The sequence below is a fragment of the Brassica rapa genome, chromosome A08 (genome assembly GCF_000309985.2).
Source record: "Brassica rapa cultivar Chiifu-401-42 chromosome A08, CAAS_Brap_v3.01, whole genome shotgun sequence".
NCBI classification, from domain to species: Eukaryota; Viridiplantae; Streptophyta; class Magnoliopsida; order Brassicales; family Brassicaceae; genus Brassica; species Brassica rapa.
Window position 1 is genome coordinate 6238663 of NC_024802.2, and position 17455 is coordinate 6256117.

General features: G+C 34.1%; 2 protein-coding genes across 3 annotated transcripts; one reads left to right on the top strand and one right to left on the bottom strand.

Annotated features, from left to right (window-relative positions):
* Window positions 1-2372: 2372 nt before the first annotated feature.
* On the bottom strand, window positions 2373-4387 carry LOC103833298 (protein canopy homolog 3). The gene is made up of 9 exons (XM_009109387.3): window positions 4202-4387; window positions 4081-4107; window positions 3914-3993; window positions 3591-3663; window positions 3469-3523; window positions 3184-3235; window positions 3069-3093; window positions 2898-2989; window positions 2373-2723 (listed from the first exon to the last, which is right to left on the bottom strand). Exons 1-9 carry the CDS (start codon window positions 4361-4363, stop codon window positions 2675-2677), a joined length of 615 nt encoding a protein of 204 aa, XP_009107635.2. The 5' UTR covers window positions 4364-4387; the 3' UTR covers window positions 2373-2674.
* A 6493-nt stretch (window positions 4388-10880) lies between these two features.
* On the top strand, window positions 10881-16731 carry LOC103833297 (phospholipase D delta). Of its 2 annotated transcripts, none has more exons than XM_009109385.3 (9): window positions 10881-12518; window positions 12598-12714; window positions 12874-13068; window positions 14629-14907; window positions 15062-15130; window positions 15241-15388; window positions 15472-15620; window positions 15816-15974; window positions 16046-16731. In XM_009109385.3, the coding sequence occupies exons 1-9, from the start codon at window positions 11628-11630 to the stop codon at window positions 16538-16540; spliced, it is 2502 nt and encodes an 833-aa protein (XP_009107633.1). In that variant the 5' UTR covers window positions 10881-11627; the 3' UTR covers window positions 16541-16731. The 2 variants fall into 2 exon arrangements, with proteins under 2 accessions (XP_009107633.1, XP_033133386.1); XM_033277495.1 differs by having other exon boundaries at window positions 16053-16731.
* Window positions 16732-17455: the final 724 nt, after the last annotated feature.

Genomic DNA, 17455 nt, shown 5'->3' on the forward strand with positions numbered 1-17455 from the left:
ATAAATCGTGTCTTAATTTGGGGCCTGTGTAATAACTAGTAGCTTGTGTTATATTACTATGTCAATGGAGTATGTCTTACTGTAAGAAACTAAATCTTGTGTAATATAAATTAAGAATGAAGAAATGCAATGTAAAATATTTTGGACACCAGATATGCTTAAATATATAGGGAACAAACTCGAGTTTGGATCCTTGAATTTCAGATTTCATTTCCTTTATCATTCCGGCCACACTGGCTAAGACGGAATCTTTGTAGTGGAGAGACGAGGATGCTAACTCTTTCATGGAGGCAATGCCAGCAGAGACATTAGCATCAATCCGTTTTACCTCAGGTTCGAGAAGTGCAAGCGCAACTGAAGCAAGTTTGTCTTCATCAGCTCCAACACTCTGTGTTTCTTTCTGTCGGGTTTGCTTCTTCTTACCAACATTTTTCGACTCTTCACGCATCTTCTCAACATCTTTTTTAGTAGCTCCCCCTTTGAACATATCCTTCGCAAACTCAAAATTTTGACTAATAAGCTCCAAAAGGTTTTCGACTTTTTTTATCAAACACCTCGTCTGTCCAAACCAAAACGGATTCATCGATTGGGCGTTGAGGATCTTGGGGGATAATACTGCTGACAACAACCTAGGTAACATACGAATATCCAATTCAGTCGATATATACAGGTATAAACAAGTTTAATATTAAGGGAAGGATTTTTTTTTTCATTCAATAAAACATCAAAATATGTTTAGTGCGGCAAATGAGCTTATCTCTACTTCCCGTGCGTGGGCAGGATTCAATGTCTTCTTCTTCGCCTTGCTAACATGGTACTTTGTTTCATCATCTTCACTTTCCGATTCCGAAGAAGAACACGCATCTTGAATCACTTCTGTCAAAGCAGGTACAGCTTCTACAATTACAAGCTGGAGAGCTAGAGCAAAACCTTTTAACGCGATGGTATTCTGAGATAACGATATCTCATCCCTGTTTTTTATACTAGTCATCAGCATATCAAATGCAAGACGGTCCCATGGGTAAGTCAAAAATTCGTCGATGTCTCCAAGAAGCTCAGCATGCTCCTTCAGCATTTTCATCTTTAGATTTGTTGACAGCAACACAGATGAAACAATAGCAAGACATGCCAATTTAATCCGGATATCTGGATCTGTAACGGTTTTTCTCCAAAGCATCTTCACCGCCCTAGATACTCGCATCTCTTCCATACTGCCAAAGAGCTCCGGCCAATAAGGTTTTTCGTTGATGTTCTTCTTCTTCTTCTTCAACTGCTGTTTTTCGGGAGTTCACCGCAAGGAAGTCCAGTGACGATGGCAAACTCACGCAAGGAAAACCTAATAGTTTTTCCGGCAAAACGAAACCAAGCTTCATGTTTTTTTTCCAACTTAAGTTGTCGCGATAGTAGATATCTAGCAAATCTACCAGAAAAAGCAGGTTTTTCAGCTATCTCTACGAGTTTACCGAAAGATGAATCTCTCAGATACCGGATCTCATCTTCGTTCAGAGCATTAAGGATGGTGTTGATTGATTGGGAAGACTGGTAAGTCAGAACCCTAACGCCGACTGGTTCCTCTCCATCCGCGAGAACATCATCTGAGGTAAATCGACTTCGGTTTCATCTGCTATGTCTTCTTGAAAATCGACTAGTCTTGAAGCGACCATTACAGAGTGGGAAGTAAGAGATTTTGTAGACAAAACTAAGAAATGAGATTTTTTATAGAAAGAAACGATATATTGGATCAAAGATATAATGCAAATCTCTTTGGGTTTTTACGGTAAACAAAATAAAAAGTGTATTTGAATATTCCCGATTCTTTGCATTATCAGAACTTTCGAGATTCTTTGCATTATTAGCACTCTCGATATGTGCAACAGTCTCGTCATTGTTTTACTTCTGACGTGTCGGTGCTCGTATTATTTGATTTTCTTATAGGCATAGGAACACTTTAGGTATTATTGGAAAATGCACAATAGCATTACCAGTTACCTAATTTACTTCTATATATTTGCTATCTAGTGCAAAAACCCAAAAATGAAAGCAATTTTATACTGAAGCTGCAAATTCATTTTTTAGCTATAGTTGTGAAATCTTATTTTCTCGCCCTAACAACAAATTACATTTTTATAAGAATTAATACTTTCACCAAAACTCCAAAATCAAGTGGTAATTTTTTTTTTGTAAATTACTAAAACTAGTATATATAACAACGATTTAATAGATGCATTATCTAGATGAACACTTAAAAGTTAAGAAGAACAACCCAAAATTGAAAGATTTAATAGATGCATTATCTAGATGAACACGCAAAAGTTAAGAAGAACAACCCAAAATTGAAAGAAACAACGTGTAGATAGAACGTGGTACATGAGTAAATTAACGAACAATCTGAGTCTTAGCAAGAACAATATCAGTGATAGTACAAATCTAGGTTTAATTTATATTTTAATATATAATTTAGACTGGTATCATAATTCTGGTTAGCTAATTTAAATGTCTTCGAGAAAAAAGTTCTAAAACAGAACGCTGTCACAGTCTCATTAAGTTTTCTAGAACGGATTATCGATGGAACATAAGAGCTGAAAAGGTGTCTAAGCCACATATGAGTAAAAAATGTCTTTGTAGTGGGACCTTGTTGGTAAAATAAGTGGTGTGAGATTTTCCCTGGAATGGGCTATAATTCATCTGCATCGTCGTCGTCCTCATCTTCTGAATCTGTTTCACTGAATTTAGAATGCAAAATACGGAATCATGTTACATTTCGAGAAGATAAGATTGTGAGATTCTCTTATTCTCAGTGATGAATGGTTTTAATATATTAAACTGATTCTAAAACATATACTTAAAGAGTCCCCTTCAAGATGGAAATGTGGAAGATGAATGATTATTTTACTAACCTTGATTTGCTGCAGTGGTTACTTAAAGTTTGACACAGAACCTTGCGGGCATCTCCTACTTTTAGTGCTCCATTCTTTATTACCTCAGCAAGCTGCCATCCCTCATCAACATCAACGAAATTTGGTGTAATTCTACTCGTCACTTAAAAGTAGAGTCAGCAGAAAGTTTACCTCATCTTCCGTTTCCTCCAGCAATCTGTGTTAATCAATTACATAGAGATTTTACAAGAGTTTAAAGAAATATTAAGCTGGAACAAGATACTGCGGATGTTCTCGATTGTCTTACCTTCCACAATAAGTTGAAATGTCATTTGCATGCGCTTTAGCTTCTTGTTTATCTATGAAAACACACAAACACGGAACATTAATCCCAAACAAGTCTCTAAACCTACGAATATAACTAGAGAGATAAAGGCTTCACAGCCACAATACTTATTCCAGAGTCTTCCTCGATCAACAGTTTAAGAAGAAGCACCTAAGCTTAATTTATTAAAATAACATTATTGATGCAGCTGGAGAAGCCAAATGTGTGATGAACAGATTGTAAAATTTAAAAGGAAATAGACATTACTTGTTAGATTGTCAAAACTTTCCACTTTGACCCATTCTCTATTTTTAGATTCAACCTGCGGAAATGTTGGAGTTAGAATCGAATTGATAGATCAAAAGGAATTATACACGAACTTGGCTTACCTTTTGTAGAGTATAGTCCTGCATTCTATCACACAGACCGTCCAGCAAATCAACCACCCTCAGGTCGCTCATTCTATTTGAATTTGAAAAAATAGATATACAGGGACAAATTAACAAATGGTTAAGAAAAATTGTTAGACTATTTGCATTTCATCGTAGCTGCTAACTACTAATCCATGTTACATTCTTGAAAGCAATCAAGCATACAGTCCACACTTGTAGTAAGGATCACAATTACAAATATGCCCAATAAGTTCTCTTGTCTCATGTTTCCAAAAGTATTACAAAAAGTCTAAGCGGACAAGGATGCGTGATTGACGTACCTATAATCAATAACTTTTCCCTCACGCTGGCCTTTAGAATTGAGTCTGTTTCTCAAATCAAGATGGTTTCGTGGTTTTTCCTGTTTAAGACTTAACACATCAAAAGGTTGAACTAGCATTGAAACAGAAACAGGGAGGCTTCGAATACTATTGTAATTTTGTATTACCTTCAAAAGCTGTGACTCCAATTCCTCCTGCACAGCATCGACACCCACCCATATTAGTGCGAGGGAAGTAGATCAGAGACTAGGGAAATAAAACATCGAGAGAGATTCCAAGCGAGCATACCGCGACGGCGTTGCAAGCAGAACATTTGTCATCAACGGAGACTCCAAAGGAGAAAATGGTGATAACAACTACGGTGAAGATCACCAGCTTCGCCATCCTTCGATTTCTTCCTTCGGATCTGTAGTAAATTAGATTATTTTTATATGTAAGAAAACACGTCATCGCTATGCTTTGAACCAATGATATCACGATTTGTAGCCACGTAACTCACTCTTCACTTGTTGCCAACGTTTTTTTTTTTTTTGCACAACTTGTTGCCAACGTTAATACTGATTGTTATCAATTTAAATAATTACTAGATTTTGATCCGCGCTTTCAAAACGCAGATTCTTTTTTTCAATTGACAAATATTTACTAAATGTCATATTTTTATATATTTGTATTTTATTTTATAAAAAAACTTAAAATTTTTATTTTTATTTATTGTATTTCATTTTAAATGACTATTTATGTTTAAAAAATTAAACTTTATTTCTTTAATGAATTAAGTTGTTATAATTCTGATAAATTAATTTTATTACGTGGTTAATATTTTAATATAAAAAAATTATATACTTTTAATAAAGATTTATATTTTTCAATGAAAAAAATCAATTTTTTATGAATGCTTAAATTATATTAAGAAAAGAAAAAAAAAATAATTAATAATAGTGGAAAAAAATTATTTGAACTTAGACTCAACGGCCCAAAGGAAAAAAAATGAGAGAATTAGATCGGATTTCTTAATCGGCCCAAATGGCCCAAGAGAGATCTGCTGTGGGCTAGATCCGGAAAAATGACCCAATATAGATGTGTTATTAATATTACTTGATTGTCCTTAATGAAACATGCAATGTTAATAAATAAAAAGGCAGATTAAGGTAAAAAAGACAATAGGATCCTGCTTTAATAGTATAAATCATTTAACCCCATTAAAAACTAACTACCGCTTTACAAGGCGATTTTCAAAAGTCTCTAGGAGAATTTCGATCGATCACGAATCTTGCACCAAATTTCAATCCTTCGACATGCAATCCGAAAATCAATATCCTGATCCTAATTAGGACAACTACCAACAAGCAGATCCTACAAAGATCATCTTGAAAGCTCTCCAAAACCTCAAGCTTGGAGCAGACAAGGAGAAGTGGATTGAGAAGGACCACCGACGCTGTCTGGTAGCCAAGGGTCTTAACCCTTTCCATCAAAACCCAGCGGAGATGAAGGTTGCTCTGTCAAGGATTTGGCAACTTGTCAGGAAGGTGGAGAGCCAAATCAATGATGATGGAATGGTCAATTTTTATTTCGAAAAGGAGCAACATCTGCTGAAAGTGCTGGATAAACAGCTATACACTTACCGGGGATGGATCGTTGCTCTAGACCGATGGTCGAACAGAAGTCATCCGACCTTCCTTAGGCAAATCCCGTCCAGAGTAAGAATCTTCAACCTCCCTGACATGTATCGATGCTATGGAATTGTGGACAGTATTGGATCAAAGCTGGGACATGTGGATGAAGTTACTATCATAGAGCCCACTTCTGTAAAGGAAGCTGAGGTTTGGGTAAAAATTCTCTTTGATGAAGATGATGTCATTACTCTTACAAGAACACTGGAGCTCTTGAAACATCAGCCACCAGTCGAACTCGAATTTAGATACTTGGGGCTCCAGAAGTTCTGCATGCTTTGTGGAAGTCTAAAGCATGGGTATGAAGCTTGCGATGTGTCTCCCCAATTGCAGCAAAGACAATATGAGCTAATGGATATTGGTTCTAATCCATATGTAATTGCTCAAGAAAAAAGGGCGGCAATTGGAGAGTACATTACTTCAATGGAGGTCGGTCAATCATCTGGCACTACTGCAACTGGGCACACAAGCCTGGATCAGAGCCAAGATCGTAATATACAGACGGAAGATCTCAGCATCGTAGGAGAGCAGAAGCAGACTGTTGGTACGATTGCTCTTGTGCAAGTGGTGCCGCCTACGCCTCCGGAACCAAGTATTCAAGAGATTCAGCAAAGCCATATGGAGCATCTCCCAACTCAGCATATGGAGATATCATCTACTCTACCTGATCAAGGCACAAAGCGGAAGACTCCAGAAGATCCTGAAACCCAAGCTACATCTTCATTGGCAAAAAGACAACAAACTGAGCATTCTGATTATAGTTTGATGGTTCGCCTCAAACCATCACAGGCGGCATGAAGATCTTACACTGGAATTGTCAAGGTTTGAGAAGCCCCTTGACAATTCCCCACCTAAAGGACATTAAAAGGTCCTACAATCCAGATATAATGCTTCTCGTAGAAACTAAAAATGTAGATACTGTAGTACAAGACTTAGCTAAGGATTTGGGTTATAAGAATTTTTTGGTCATCCTGGCTAACGACAGTAGCGGAGGTGCGGCTTTCTTTTGGAATGATGGGGTTGGGCTTAGTTTTTTGGGTAACCCCTCTCTGTATAATACTGATATGTGTGTACAAGAAGGCACCAATACTTTTTGGTTGTCTTATATCTATGGAAATCCAGTTGTAAAGTACCGCAATCGCCAACGGCACAGCATTATATCTTCTGAAAATGCAGGCTATTTTCAGAATAAGCCAAGGTTGATGTTAGGTGACTTCAATGAATTAAAGACAAGACAAGACAAGAGAAGCAGGACAGCTTAACTCGGTTAGTCACTTCCTTATATATCCCCTTTCAACAGAATGCTTTGCGCTCTTGGTCTTCACGATATTAAAACCATAGGTGGAAGATTTACTTGGATTGGCAAAAGGTCAAAATATTTGATTATGTCTAGAATGGATAGAGCAGTAGCTAATAGTGATTGGCTAGAAATGTACCCGACAGCTACTGTAACTCTTCTGCCTTGGATAGGATCTGACCACAGACCTCTGCTTCTTAGCATAAATGCTACTAAATGGAAAAAGGTCAATCTTTTCAGATATGATACGAGATGGAGACTCCTGCCTGATTTCAACTAAGTAATTGAGCATGCCTGGAATCAAGACTGTGCCAATGTCACATATAGGGACATTCATTCTATCATCAGAAAATGTCGCAGGTGTCAAACTGGAAGAGCAAGAGGAACACTAACTCAAGGAAGGTGATTGAGCAATTAAAAGTGGATATTCAGAAAGCCCATGAATCTCCTGCCATATATTATATTTATCTCCAAACTCTAAAAGCTCAACTCCAACTTCAATACAGGATGGAAGAAGAGTATTGGAGACCAAAAAGCAGAATTCTATGGCTACAAGCAGGCAATAAAAACATGAAATATTTTCATGCCAAAACGAAGCAGAGACGAAGTTACAACAGAATCCTCCACATTCAGGATGATGAAGGGAAGCATTACTCAACTGTCAAAGATATCCATTCTCATATTCTCAAGACATGCACAACATCGATGGGCAAGCTATGACGTGCACATCAATGGATAAGCTAAATCACAATTTAGGTAAGTTAGCTTATAGATAATTTCAAATCAGTACTTATAAAGTTATACTATCCTTTTGTTTCCTCCTGCTACAACACATCGTTTTTTTTTTTTGGAACGCTATGTCAGCATTTGTTTTTACACGAGTAAACGTCGGGTTTAAGATTCTAAGACACATTATGACTTAATTCATAAGTCATAATTAATTAGGCTAGATTTTATTATTTCATGTGCTTTGTGATAATGGCTTTGTAATGACGAATATTTTTGTTTCAAAACTTTGGATTTCAGTTACATAACTAAATATATTTTTATTAGAACCATTACATTTACACATGTTTTCCTTTTTCAAGTTATATATTCTAATCAGAAATATTATACTAAACTAATGTATAATTTTCTTAGATGTGACATCAGGAGGGACAAAACCAGTAATTCGACCTTATATATACAGCAATAATTATATCTAATTGAGACCACTATAACGGTGACAGTATCTAAGTTAAAACAAAACTAGATCTCGACCCGCACGACCGTGCGGGTTTTTTAATTACTAAAATATTTTAGATTATGCAATAAAATATATTAATAAATTAATATAATTTAGTGTTATATATTATCTAATTTTATAATAATAATTTTGTGGCGTATGATATTATTACTATAAAATTTATAAAATTTGTATTTTTGTAACAAAATTTATTTTAAAAACATTATTATGTAACAATATTGATTTACATAATTTTTATTTTATTTCTAAATTTGAAATATATATATAGAAATGAAATTAAGCTGAACCGAGAATTTGGTATAAAATGATTAATTAAACCAATTTAGTATAGATGTTTAAATAATAAATCGAATTGGTTTTCAACTCAGAGAATACACAGATGTTAATAACAGCAGACTAAAATCTTATATATACGATATGAATAAATATTAAATGTTTCATCTATGAAGGCATGTGTAATTAATTGTATTACATGGTAAAAATATTTAAAGGTATGACTTCTAAGTTGTCTAAATTAAAAAAAATTACATATGAAATAAGTCATAATTTATGTGCTAAATAGATAAGATACTTTCATTTTTAAATTAGAAATAAAGACAAATATTTCTTTTAAAAACATTTTTTAAATATTTTAAAATTTGTGATATTAGTTTAATATAATACTTTTCACTTAAATTTTGATCCTTAACTAATAATATTTTCAAATTAAAATTTTGTACATGATTTAAATTATTACATGTGAACTATAACATTGTTGTGTTTTAAAATATTATATTAAACAATTTGTAATATGGTAAATATTACAATTAATCATGTAAACCAAGAATTATGTGTGTAAAATAAAACTAATCACCCACACGGTTTTACGGGTCAAGATCTAGTTTTCATTTTTAAATTAGAAATATGAACGAATATTTATTTTTTAATTTTTTTTAAATATTTCTTAAATATAATTTTGAAAATTGAATCAATTAAAAATTGTTATTATTATTAAAATATTTTTAACAGTATTTTATATAATTATTAATTTTTATTTACAATCAAAACTAAATTAATATTTTTTGTCATCAACTAACTAAAATTTAGTTTATAATTATATGTTTTGAATTAAAAAATTTAATTAACTAATCTCGGAAATATATTTTAAAAAGATTCCAAAAGATATTTGAAAGATTTTATTAGATATGTCTTTAAAATATCTGTTAGTATTTTAAATAGAAATAAAGATATTTAAAGATACTATAATTAAGTTATGTAAAATTTAATAAAATATATTAAATGTTATTGATATTGAACTATCATCAAAGTGCGTCCCCACTAAAATCTAGTCATATATCATATATATGGGTTTTAAATTCTGGAGGTTGATTATCAGTTGATCATATATGTACATAATGTCTAAGAAGCGATTATAAACTAAAGCCGACTGCTTTGATGGTTCTTTTCAGGTGAAATGCTTCAAATAATCGAGCTGGGTCATCAGTTGATCATATATATATGATGACGTAAGTGACTACAAGAAACTAAAACAGAGGTTTTATGGTTCATTCCAGGTGAAAACAGAATGAATTAAATTATAGTAACCGGTTCAGAATTGGAACTATACCGTAATGTATTTGTCTAAGGACTGGTTTGATAATGGTTTATATTACCAACATTGATTTCACATATTTAATTGAATAAGGAAGCAAATATATGTTTGTTAACCGAACCGTATTATTAGGCGTGGATGGGAATATTTGGAGTGATATAGTAAGACATATTATTAGTAATGAATAAATAATAACTGATTTCCAGTGATGGTCCATTTTTTAAAAAATCACACATGAATCAAAGTTGTGACTTCTGTTTTAATATATTAGAAGGGTTTATTGATATATGCTCAGTTGATTTTGATTTTGAGAACAAAAAGGTTGATGAAAAATTAGTCAAAAGTTTTAAAAGAAAGGAATTAGTAAAAAAATAATTATTTAGTGAATATACGTAAAATAGTTCAACAATAATAGAAAACTTCTATTAAAAAGGAGAAAAATTTATTTATGATAATGTTTTTTTTGGATTTCATCAAGTTTTAAAAAGTAAAAGAAAATGATTGAAAATCACACACGCGAATTAACACGTAATCAAAACAAATATTTTAAAAATAAATAGTTGGGAAAACAAAATATAATATGATATAATAAATAACAATAAATATAAAATACAAAGGAAATTATTATACTCTAAATAATTGTATCCTTACAAAAACATTCATGTACTGATCCCATAAAAATACAAACATAAATTCAATATGGATATAATAATAAAAATATATGTTTGTACAGTATCAAAGAGTGAGACACAATATAAAAAAATACAAAAAATAAAGTATAAATAAAAATAGATGACTTAACATAAAACAAATATTTTGAAAACCTAACCTATTAGAAAAAAGCAACAGACCATAAACCATTTTAACAATCACATTAAAAAAAATTCACTTGACTAAATTAACATAAGGGTGAATATTTAAAATACAAAATAAGATTAGAACTTGAGTGGGTTTCGATAGCACCTGTGATTGGTCGGTTTACAACTCTCATTATGATTGGTTGACACTATAATTGTCGAAATTAATTAAAAAATTCTTAAAATAGTGGCACAATAATGTAATTATCTCCGAAAACCAAACAGATAATTTTATTATGAATTCTGATTTCTTAGTATAGACTAGTAGCAAAACTAGTAATAAGATTGAGTTTTAGGGGTTAAAAAAAGAGCGGATCATCGATTATAACTTGAGTGGGCTTCGATAGGGCTTGTGATTGGTCAGTTTATAACCTTCATTACGATTGGTTGGCATTATAATTGCCGAAATTAATTAAAAAAGTTCTTTAAAAAGTAGTGGTATGGTAATGTAATTATCTCCAAAAACTAAGGACATAATGATTCTTATTTAATAATATAGATTCAATAATTCTGGATTTATAATAAACTTTTGTAAATATCAAGTTCAATAAGAAAAGACTTGAGATAAAATGGAATTTTCCCAAATTATCAAATCCAATAAGCCTCCTAAGTTATTGACTTATATATCAACCCATTTTAGAGTTGCACATATATGTGACTCAGGTGATTCATTAGATTCTATTTTCTTTTAAATACAGTGGTCATGCGTGCTTCTCGTTTGTAGTTATTGAATAATTCAAATACAAGTATTTAACTTCGCACTATTTTCGACTTAACCTAAGTTTATCCATTTTACCTCTTTCAAACACTTACCTACCACATGTTGTCATATTCGAATACTTTTAACTATCACAAAATAAAAGTATTGATTTCAACAAATTTTTGGTTTTTGTTTCTCCTTTTCAGTTTATCAAGGCCTTCGGTTTTTTCGCCGTTGGCTTTGGAGAAATTTCAAACTGTAAGAACTTTTTGTTTGAAGTTCAAATTGTAACAACACGGTTAGAATTACTTTTCTTTTTCTTTGTTTTTTCTGTGCTTCTGAGTTTCTCATAAATGGCCAATGTGAAACAAAGTGGTTTAGTTTACCTCCATGGAGATCTTGAACTCCAAATCATTGAGGCACGATACTTGCCCAACATGGACCTTCACTTTGAAAGGATCCGTCGTGTTTTCAACACATTAAATTTGTTCGATAAGCATAGTTCTTCTCCTAAGGGTAGCCATAGGCGTACACGTAACAATATAATCACTAGTGACCCATATGTAACTGTTTGCCTCGCCGGGGCCACGGTAGCCCGTACCCGTGTTATTTCAAATTCCCAAAATCCTGTCTGGAGCGAGCATTTTAAAATTCCATTGGCACATCCAGTCTCTCAAATTGAGTTTTATGTAAAGGATAACGATGTATTCGGAGCAGATCTGATCGGAATCGCAACAGTCTCTACTGCTAAAATTAAACTGGGTGAGACGATCAACGGATGGTTCCCGATCATTGGCTCGCCGAAACCAGATTCTGCTGTTCGATTGGAAATGAGATTTGTACCGTATGAAAAGAACCCTCTTTATAATCATGGAATTACATCAACAGGAGTGGCTAATTGTTATTTTCCAGTGAGGACTGGTGGGCACGTCACTTTGTACCAAGACGCGCACGTGCACGACAACATGCCAGAAATTGAGTTAGAAGACGGAGTTTTGTACCAGCACGAGCGATGCTGGGAAGACATATGCCACTCAATTTTGGAGGCTCACCACATGGTCTACGTTATTGGTTGGTCCATTTTCCACAAAGTGAAGTTGGTGAGGGATCAGTCGCGGAAACTACCCAATGGCGGGGATCTCAGTCTCGGTGATCTGTTAAAGTATAAATCACAAGAAGGTGTCAGGGTGCTGTTGTTGGTATGGGATGATAGAACTTCTCACAGCAAATTTTTCATTAACACGGTAACAAATCTATAGATTACATTGTTTTGTTATAAAAAGTCTTTGATTCTGAGAATTTGCTTCTTACTTTTTATTATAGACGGGAGTAATGCAAACGCATGATGAAGAAACTCGGAAATTCTTCAGGCGCTCTTCAGTTACGTGTGTGCTATCGCCCCGTTACGCTAGTAGTAAGCTTAGCATTTTCAAGCAGCAGGTATGCTTTTTGTTGTGTTTGTATTACTACTTTTTTTGTTTTTTTTTCCCTTTCTTCAAAAGAACTTTATAACAGTGATGCAGAACTGTGCATATATTTTACCTAAGTTATATATTTCATGATGATGATCCTGCAGTATTTTAATGGCATATGGACTAGGTTGTGGGCACTGTCTTTTCGCATCATCAAAAATGTGTAATTGTCGATACACAAGCATCCGGTAACAACAGAAAGATAGCTGCTTTTATTGGAGGACTTGATCTGTGTGATGGTCGATATGACACACCTGAACATAGACTTTTCAAGGGTTTAGACACGGTCTTCCAGGGTGATTACCACAATCCCACATTTTCAGTAGGTTTTTTTTTTTTTCATTCTTCTAAACTATTGAAGTTCTAGTTCAAATATGATAATCTCCAAACAAATCATGCATAGAGCATCTCCAACCTAGTTCTATAGTAACCTCTATAATACTCATTCTGTTTTGAAATGTAAGATGTTTTGGGTAGTAAACACTTATTAAGAAAATTTCTTTTCACCTAGAAAGTATCATTAAAATTATAAACTAAAAACTACTCAATCAATTACAAAATAAAACTATTAAATTTGATTGGTTACATAGTTTTCGATAAATTTAATGTTACCTAAAAAGATGAGAACATCTTATATATTAGAACATAAAAATTATTCTAAACATCTTAAATTTCAGAACAGAGGGAGTAGTATTTAGGAGCAAATTTATTCCAAGTCATCTCTATTTATTCATCTAAAATAAAAATTGCTATTTTCTCTAAATATAAAGAAACAAGTAGTATTCCTCTATTTTTTTATTTTATATTTCAAAATTACTATCTAAAAATATAGGAATAAATCTCATCTTCGTTGTAGAAATTCTTCTAGTTTAGAAGAAAAATATAACAAAATAAGTAGAGATAGTGTTACATTTATAGAATTTCTACGTGTTTTAAGAAAAGAACTTCCACAAATGCTACATGCATATTCCACAAAGGTTACAAGCATTGTTCTTAAATAAAATAATCACAAAACTGTTCTAAAAGAAAACTACAACGAACTAAGCGGAGTTGGTCTAGAGGTACTTGGAGGAGAAAAATACAATACGGTACCCGCAGTTCGATTCCACTTGGTCACTGGGGATTTATATGATCGGCATGCCAAGGTCCTTCAGATTAGTCGGCTCCACTAAGTGGCATCGGAAACTGTGGTCCTCAGATTAGTCGGTCCCACTAATTAAGTGGAATCGGAAACTGTGGTTAATCAAAAAAAAACTACAACATTTATATTTTCACTTTAGTCTATATTTAGCTCGCACAAAAAAGTCTATATTTAGCATCTAACTTTAACTGTTTTTTTTTCTTCTAATCTCTGACATTTCGTTTTATTGCATAATAACCCCCAAGTAGCACCAAAACCCCTCTTATATTAAAAGTACTTAGAGCATGTTTAATGAAGGTTTTTATAGTGGGTTTCTTAGCGGAATATAAGAACCCGTCTCTTAACTTTTAACTAAAAAAATAAAGACCCAGTTCTTAAATTTCTTAGTTTTTTTAATTAAAAATTAAGAATCGGGTTCTTGTATTCCGCTAAGAACTCCACCCTAAAAACCCAAAACCCCTCTTATATTAAAAGTACTTAGAGCATGTTTAATGAAGGTTTTTATAGTGGGTTTCTTAGCGGAATATAAGAACCCGTCTCTTAACTTTTAACTAAAAAAATAAAGACCCAGTTCTTAAATTTCTTAGTTTTTTTAATTAAAAATTAAGAATCGGGTTCTTGTATTCCGCTAAGAACTCCACCCTAAAAACCCTCATTAAACATGCTCTTAGATCACCGAAACTTTTCCAAATTTAGCATACAATTTGACATTTTTTATATGTGCACAAATTCGGATGGAAGGGAGGAACCAAAGCACCTAGGCAACCGTGGCATGATCTTCACTGCAAAATTGAAGGGCCAGCAGCTTACGATATACTCATAAACTTTGAGCAACGTTGGAAAAAAGCTACAAAATGGTCTGAGATTGGACAAAAATTCAAGAGGGTGACTCGCTGGCACGATGATTCTCTGATAAAACTGGAACGAATCTCGTGGATTTTAAGCCCGTCTACAGCAGTTCCAACAAATGATACTTTATGGGTCTCTAAGGACGATGATAAGCAAAACTGGCATGTTCAGGTAAGTTAAGGTATTTACGTTACCACTTATCAATTGGTTGTTGAAGTCTTTGTGGCAAAACATTATAATATTTGTCTATGAATTCGACTAACATGCTCTCTCGTACGTAGATTTGGATATCTATATGAATAACTTTGTTTTTTATTCACTACAGGTCTTCAGGTCTATTGACTCAGGATCACTGAAAGGATTTCCTAAGGATGTTCATAAAGCTCACGCACAGGTCCTGGCATAAGAAAAACCCAATATTATTATCATTTTTTTCTGTGCAAGACTGCTTCTGTGTTAATCAAACTATTTTACTAAGAAGTTTTGCGTTACAATTATTGACAGAATCTAGTGTGTGCTAAGAATCTTGTGATTGAGAAGAGTATACAAACAGCTTACATCCAAGCTATCAGATCTGCACAACACTTTATATATATCGAGAATCAATATTTTATTGGATCATCATTTGTATGGCCGAATTACAAAGAAGCAGGTCTTTGAACACACTCGACTTGGTTAATATATAACAGATACCATTATTTTTAATTTTGTATAACTGTTTATATGCCTTTGTAGGTGCTGATAATCTAGTTCCCATAGAACTTGCACTGAAGATTGCCACCAAGATAAGGGCGAGAGAAAGATTTGCAGTATACATAGTGATTCCAATGTGGCCTGAAGGAGATCCTTCTTCGGCGCCTGTACAAGAAATTCTCTACTGGCAGGTACTTCAAAAATCATCTGAAAAAGGATATCGTTTTTTTCTGTGATTTATGAAGAAAGAATATAATCTCTTTCATGAAAACATTGAGGGAACGTCTATTTTTTCCGTGTGTATGCGTTTCCATGTTCTAGTGATTATAGTTCTAACGATTTTGTCTACGGGTTATTTATTACCTCTTATTCTTGCGCTAATGTAGGGGCAAACAATGCAAATGATGTATGAGATCATAGCACGCGAAATAAAGCACATGGACCTTGAGAATGTTAACCCTCAAGACTATCTCAACTTTTATTGTTTAGGTAACCGTGAGGAGCTGCCATCTGATCAAAATTGTGTATCAAGCAGCGGCGAAATGGTAACATTGCATCTTAGCAATTCCGTAGTTTGTTCAATATGAGGAATATCATAGTGTGTATTATTGATCAGGTCCCAGCATCTCAAAAATGGGGAAGGTTTATGATATATGTACACGCGAAGGGAATGGTAGTTGATGACGAGTATGTGTTATTAGGCTCTGCAAATATCAACCAGAGATCAATGGCAGGATCGCGAGACACAGAGATAGCAATGGGAGCCTACCAAAACCACCAAACATGGGGCCATAGGAATAAACACCCTCGTGGCCAGGTTTATGGTTACAGGATGTCGTTGTGGGCAGAGCACATGGGAAAGATAGATGATATATTCAAAGAACCTGAAACCCTGGAATGTGTGAAGAGAGTTAATATGATAAGTGAAGATAACTGGAAGAAATACACAGATGACAGTTTCGTTCCTTTACAAGGACATCTTCTTAAGTACCCACTCTCCGTTGATCACACTGGAAAAGTAATCCCTTTGTCTGGTTTCAATTCGTTCCCTGACGTTGGAGGTAAAATTCTTGGTACTCGAACCAATCTTCCAGATGTTCTCACCACATAACTCAACTACAACATTGGCTTGTTACATATACATTCGTGCAAAGCCTATTATTTGTTCACTATATACAAAATTTGGGACGTTAGTTTCTTTTCGTTTATCAGCATGAAGGTTTATAATTGTAATCAAAATCTCGAAAACTTACTAATGTAAACCCAGCTTTGAAAGAAAGTGCTCCAAAAGTTGCATGTTTATTTCATGCAATTTTAGATTAAATGAAACGTTACTGAGGGCTGTTTTTGGTCCGATCAACAAAAATCAATCTTATAATCATAACACAACAAGAATAATTCCCGACGAGAACTTGCAAAATACAAGTCGTCGAGACTTGTTGGAAATCCGCGAGGAATTCTCGATGGATTTCCGATAAACACCCATATATCAGGAGTATTCCAACGAATCCCGACAAAAATATATCTGTTAAGTAGCCAATGAAACACCCGCCCCTTCCCATTTCCGACCGGGGTTCCAGGGCACGGGGTTTAGGACACACATGTCTATTTTCCCGACATCTCCGTGTGTCCCGTTTCTGGTCCCATGAGTTTTAGTTGCATTTCCTTCCTTACCGTTGACATTTCCACTTATAGTTCTGCAAAAAGGGAGAGGGAAAAGAGGGGTGAGTACTAATACTCAGTGAGGCGATTCTAGACCAGTCTCCCCCATGAGCCTCTATACGGCTCAATGCGAAACGAGAACCGTCTAGTCACTACACTCAGTCGATGCAACCTAACAGCTAGTTAATAAGTTTCATTTCACAATCAAGCACTGTAATGAACTCAGTCATCACTCAATCATAGAATACGGTTTATTATTTAAGACCTCCCATCATCCTAGGACTTTAGGACCTACACAGCTCAAGCGGACCATTCCTCCCCTTTTCTTGCTGCTTCCTGTGAAGTCGCCTGCCTTGGTAGGCCC

Excerpts from the sequence above, each read along its gene's own strand:
- LOC103833298 (XM_009109387.3), bottom strand. The coding sequence starts at position 4,363 with ATGACGTGTTTTCTTACATATAAAAATAATCTAATTTACTACAGATCC. Across the intron at positions 3,664-3,913 it reads GGAAAAGTTATTGATTATAG|AATGAGCGACCTGAGGGTGG; the intron begins GTACGTCAATCA and ends AAATTCAAATAG. Across the intron at positions 2,990-3,068 it reads TGGAGGAAACGGAAGATGAG|CTTGCTGAGGTAATAAAGAA; the intron begins GTAAACTTTCTG and ends GAGGGATGGCAG.
- LOC103833297 (XM_009109385.3), top strand. The coding sequence starts at position 11,628 with ATGGCCAATGTGAAACAAAGTGGTTTAGTTTACCTCCATGGAGATCTT. Across the intron at positions 14,908-15,061 it reads AGCAAAACTGGCATGTTCAG|GTCTTCAGGTCTATTGACTC; the intron begins GTAAGTTAAGGT and ends TATTCACTACAG. Across the intron at positions 15,621-15,815 it reads AAGAAATTCTCTACTGGCAG|GGGCAAACAATGCAAATGAT; the intron begins GTACTTCAAAAA and ends GCGCTAATGTAG.